The sequence below is a fragment of the Vollenhovia emeryi genome, unplaced genomic scaffold (genome assembly GCF_000949405.1).
Source record: "Vollenhovia emeryi isolate VEMERY1.0 unplaced genomic scaffold, V.emery_V1.0 DF939149.1, whole genome shotgun sequence".
NCBI lineage: Eukaryota > Metazoa > Arthropoda > Insecta > Hymenoptera > Formicidae > Vollenhovia > Vollenhovia emeryi.
The window spans coordinates 2,243,996-2,250,000 of record NW_011967217.1 but is presented as its reverse complement, the minus strand read 5'-3'; the positions used below and the strand labels follow the sequence as shown (position 1 = coordinate 2,250,000).

At 43.4% G+C, this 6,005-nt stretch overlaps 1 protein-coding gene across 1 annotated transcript in view; it reads right to left on the bottom strand.

Moving 5' to 3' along the window:
* Window positions 1-5,268: 5,268 nt before the first annotated feature.
* The window catches only part of LOC105565834 (DNA-directed RNA polymerase II subunit RPB1), a 10,486-nt gene continuing 9,749 nt past the window's right edge, over window positions 5,269-6,005 (bottom strand). The window contains exon 8 of the mRNA XM_012019357.1: window positions 5,269-6,005. This exon is cut by the window's right edge and continues 25 nt beyond it. Within this exon, the coding sequence (XP_011874747.1) occupies window positions 5,334-6,005 (672 nt within the window). The 3' untranslated portion in view covers window positions 5,269-5,333.

Genomic DNA, 6,005 nt, shown 5'->3' with positions numbered 1-6,005 from the left:
TGGCCACTCAAATACCCGAGTTTTCGGGGGACGAAGAGGCCAATGTGCAAGCTTGGATAGCTAGAGTGGACAAGATTGCGATAGTACACGGAGCCACGGAAGGAATCAACCAACTAGCAGCCTCAAGCAAACTGACGAAGGAGGCAAGACGGTGGTATGACCTGCAGCAAGGACCAGTGCTAGAGAGTTGGCAAGCTCTCAAACGAGATCTTATGAAAATGTACAACAGGAAAGTGCCTTTTTATAAGATTATGCAAAAGGCAGAAAGCAGGAAATGGCAGCCGGCCAAGGAAAGCTTCGACCAATACGCCATGGACAAGCTGATTGAATTGAAAAGGGAGCCACCTCCCCACTTCTCACGAATGCGCGTTGTAAGGTACTGACGATCTCATCCCCGAATATCGGAGATGAGATCCCTAAAAAGTCGAGAGAGCGCATGCCCGCCGAGCCTCGTGGTATGATCGAGGGTTCGCACCGTCTCTCGCTCTCTTTCGTTCCAGGTCGCTCGAGGAAAACACACGCACTAGCCCAGGAAAAAGGCATAAGACGAGATCGAACTTGGTTGTGACACGATAAGTAGCTTCGGGATTCAAACGCCCATAATCGAGGTATTTTCCCATATCAATACCCGAAAGGAAGAAAGGAAAATAATTAAGGAATATAGAGACCCTGGAACATGTGAGAGAGCCAACGTGGGAAAGAATTAATAAGCTGAGTACCTCAACTAACTCTCCCGTTGTGGACTAACTTCTATAATAATTTGACATTAGGAATAAGAATTTTAAAGATAAAATGAAGAACTGTGGTATCACACTTAATTATTTAGATTGACTCGTGCCTTGGTGTTTCGTAAAATATCCGTTATAATTTATATATTTATATCTCTTGACTTTGCATAACAATAATCTATAACTGTTATGATGACTTTGTAAAAGTATAAAACGAACAATAGTGACTCGATTAACAAAGGAAATCTAGAAATATTAACTTGTAGGCATATAGACATTTATAGATGATAGAGAAATCCCATAATATCTAAATGTATTTAATATAATAAACGGATGCGAGTTTTCCAGACTAAGTTGATCGGCTCTTTACTCTGTAGTCCCCTTATTACTTTCGAAATTAAATAAAATTTTAATTGTCTGACACTTGTGGTCTTACAGCGTGATATGAACGCTGTTATAGAATACAAAAAAGTCCAAGCGTTTGCAGCCACAAATAACATATCTCTAATGGAAGCTAAAAGAAAAATTAAATCGCACGAACACCATACCGACAAATTTAACGATCCAGGATTTGACTTCAATAACTTTTCCCAACTCAATCCGATCAGTCTCCCCTCCAGTCGCCCCATTTACTCACCTCTCAGCAATCATCTTTCTCATCCTCCGCCAAGACGATTACAGAATTCCTACGGCAGCTCTAGCTACGCGTCTGTCGCGACAGTCTTGGCAGCCCCCTCTCTCTGTACAAACCCTAGAATAATAACAAACCAGCGGTCAGACACTGAGACAAGAAGCAATTCCTTCTCCGCTAACTATAGCGCTCTTAACTCTGCACACAAGTTTAACGGTGCATCCAATAGCCGGGATTACTCACCCACCAAGATCAGCAAAACAATCACCTCCCTTTCCCAGGGAACATGTCGACTTATTAATTCGGGCTCGCTGGGAATTGCCGAGTTTTCTTAGCCATAAGATACCATTCATAACAGCATCCTGGGCTTGACGGTGAAACATGTTCTCCCTACGAAAGTCATTCAGAACAGGATCCTCGGACGGCTTGTACTGAGGTAACTTCCTATTTCCCTGCAGCTGCTTGACCCGCTTTATCTCTTGGTCCTGCATTTGAAGCACCAACCGGCAGGACACGATCCCGAGCGACAACACCACGCTATCACGCTGCTCTCCAGTTTCCGCTGGTAAATGGGCCTCGACGGCACATGCAGTGACATCTGGTGGAGCAATCTGGAAGTTTATTTGCAAGGTAAATACCGACCGGGTTCGACGGAGATGCCTCCTCTTCCTTATCCGCCGCGACAAATGTGCCCTTTGCGTCGAGAATATTTCGTAGCCAAGCACGTTTCCTTTACGCGTATTTGTACATACGTGCACATTTTCCTGTCCCTTTATGTGTAAATTATAATTTGTGAATTTCTTCTCGCGGCCAGAAAAGCATATATTTCTTTCCGTCGGTTCCGTGCGACCTCGACCGAACTCCGATTATGTTAATCAATTCCAGATAGTTCGCAGCAAAATTTCCGCAATTCGTGACCACCGATCTAAAGGCCTGTGTCCACGATGCTAGAACTTGGTCCAAGTTCTAGTTTCGAGAAACATGTGGCCAATCAACTTGCAGCTATTCCATAAAAGCTGCACGTTGATTGGCCACACGTTTCTCGGAGCTAGAACTTGGACCAAGTTCTAGCATCGTGGACACAAGCCTTAATACGTCTCTTTCCATCGAGGAACCAAAGGAATTAACCCTAACAGCAAAAAGTCGACTTAAAGTCGACTATTCCGAAATATGACTTGGCGAAAAGTCGACTTTTTTTAGGACGAAAGTCGACTTGATGTCGACTAATAAAGCCTCCGCTACAATGATTCTTGGTTCTGTCTACAATGGTCGTACAGTTGTATCGATGGTCGCTTGAGCAATCGCAAAGCAGTCGTAGTCGTAGTCGCTCGAATAGGTTCAATTCCTATTCCAACGACCACGACTGCGTTTATTGCCGCGACGGACCAATCAGAGAATAGTGATATATGTCGTATGTCATTATATGTCGAATATATCGTGGGAAAATACCTCAAAAACAGAAAATCGGTTTCAGTTATACATCGATACGACCCAATCCATGACTCTACGATTCTAATTAAGACTGCGACCATTGTAGACAGAACCGAGAATCAAGCCTCCGCTACAATGATTCTTGGTTCTGTCTACAATGGTCGTAGTCGTAGTCGCTCGATAAGAATTGACCAATCGCAGTCGATTATTCTTACGACTACGACCATTGTAGACAGAACCGAGAATCATTGTAGCGGAGGCTTCAATATTATAAGTCCGTAAATAAGTTACCCTCGAATAAGATAGAGTTAAAACATTTTAATGAATTGCTAAACATGCAAGAAAATTCTGATTTGTTGTTAACACCCGGCGCGTGTTTCACGCGCTCTCCTGGTCGGAACGGAATGTCGACTATTGTGTACGTTTCTTGTATTGTGGTGATCACTCAAAGTTCACGTGATCTTCGAGCGATCACCGAATCCCTTACAATGGCCACGTTCAGCGGGCACGACTGTTGAGTGAGCGTTCCAAGATTTCGTAATATGATCGGCTGGATCTAAAAGTATTAACCGATCATACTGAGCGCTCGCTCAACAGTTGTATCTGCTGAATGCGGCCAATATTTTCGAGTAGCAGGAGACTTCAATGCCCACCCCTCGCACTTCACTGATTGCCCGCCCGAAATACTAATTACTCGGCCGTCCTAAACGCAACCGAGCACACCAAACGAGAAAAGAACGCGCGGCGCCAGCCTCTCCGGTTGCACAACAGCTTTGATAAGTCGCAAAATGCAAGAGCTATCTCACCGATATTATCTCCTCGGTCCCTCGGCACGTTTCCTATGCGGTCACGGCAATATCCGGTCCTCACAAAGACTGCGTCGAACGCTCGACCTCCGGAAAGGTCGAGCGTTCGCAACGGAAAAGAACAAGAATGAACAAGAACGACACTGAACGACACGGATCGGCATGGTGTTCGTTCGTTCGTTCGCGATCACGAACGGGGGTTGCGCGAGATCCGTGCGCAGTGACCCGACCAATTGGGGTAATGGCTCATTCAGCCTGAACGCGATGAACGATGAGCGACGTGCGATATCCAATGGGCGTGCAGTCTTTATAGGAAAACTGTACGCTTTCCTATAAAACCTGTACGCTCATTGGATAATCGCGTCATGTTGGCTCGACGCTGAAAAGTTCGGATTCCCCAACTTTTGCAGCGTCAAAGCGTCGCGCGCGGTATTTAAAAGTGTCGTCGCCAACTTGTATTCTCAATGTAAATTGAGACTTTGGTTGCGATAGTGTCGACTTGGTAACAATAAAATCGAAATGGATTCTTCCGATGTAAGTAGTAACTTAATCAATTATGATGAGCTATCTCCGTTTCATTCACTATAATTTCGCAAAATCCACACGTATTTACGCTAACTTGCTGAAATTAAATTTATTTATTCAATACATTTATATACTCAATTGTATAAATAATTATACAACAATACAATTGATTTGAGCCCTTGAAGGTTTTGCGTGTCTCTCGCGAAACCTCGACCCGAAATTTTTAAGTTTCACCAAGCCTCAAAGTTTGACAAGATAAACCTGAAATTGCAAGCACACGTATGCTGAAGTTTTTATTGATAGATTAACACAGGACTCGCTTATTACACAATACTCTTTATTGATTAACATTAACTTTCTTACTATGTAACGTCAATGTAAATATATAAACGTTACAAATACTTATCTTAATCAAGTTTCTCTTACATTATACAGAACTTCTCATATAAATCCCTCCTTTATGTCTGACAAATATTTTTAGTTCATAATTGGGGGAAAAATCACAGCGATTTCTCAGAGTGTTTGATATTCTTCCAAATTTTCCGCAAGAAAAGTTCCTTTCAGAAACTTATTCTTTTCACTGCTGCAATTATCGACGCTAGCCTGGTAGCGCAAGATTACCAAAAATATGCCAAAAATATCAACAATACACGGAGTAGCAAAGAGCGACAATCCCAAATTCCCTTCCATAAAAATGCGCTTTCAGGATTCACGTTGCTAGCTACGATGTCGTGGTATCGAGACATACAATGTTCATCAGGTAAGAACTCGAATCGGTTTTTGCCGCAGCATTGAAGTAATCCGATCCTACATCAAACATGACTTTGCCCAGACGGGAGAGTCACGATGAAAATCTATAATGTACATACACTCTTGTACTTTTAACAAACTGTCGTAGACTAAATGATAGATCATGTACATATGTGTAATGCTAAGAACTTCACTTTCCATCTTGATGTCACAACTATTTATTTCAAAAACGATAAAAACTATACTGGATAAGAGCGAATTTAGGAAGAGGGAGGCCCGAAAGTAATAAAGTTATACTAATGTCCTGAAACCCATTTTATTTAGTATAAAAGATGACTAATTTCTTATTTAATTATTTTTAATTATCTTTATTTTATACTAAATGAAACGGGTTTCAAAATAAAGAATTAAAATAGAAAATTAATATTAAATAAAGATAATTAAAGATAATTAAATAAGAAATTAGTCATCTGTCTCGTAAGCGGGTGACGCTGGCGAGTACGTGGGACTCGTGGGTGAATATCCTGGTACGGGCGGCGAATACGTCGGACTTGTTGGAGAATAACTCGGACTTGTAGGCGTGTACGTAGGACTCGTGGGCGAATATTTGGTGCTCGACGGCGAGTATTGTGGACTTGTGGGCGAATATGTTGGACTGGTAGGCGAATAGTTCGGACTACTGGGTGAATACCGGGTGCTACCAGATGCTGTGTGCTGCGGCGAGCTCGGTGAGTACGACGGGCTTGTAGGCGAGTATGTCGGACTGGTCGGCGAATATGTGGGACTTGCAGGCGTGTATTGCGGCGATGTACCAGCGAACGACGGTGACGTAGGAGAATAACTCGGACTCGTCGGCGAGTACTTGGGACTGCTAGGGGAATAGCTTGGACTCGCAGGCGAATACTGCGGCGAACTTGGCGAATAACTCGGCGAGGTCGGTGAATACGAGGGTGAAGCAGGTGTGTAGTTAGGCGAGCTTGGTGAATAGCTTGGCGAAGTCGGTGAGTAACTTGGACTCGTGGGTGAATAGCTTGGACTCGTAGGCGAGTAACTTGGGCTGGTCGGGGAATAACTCGGCGAAGTTGGCGAATAACTCGGACTCGTCGGCGAATAGCTTGGCGATGTTGGCGAATA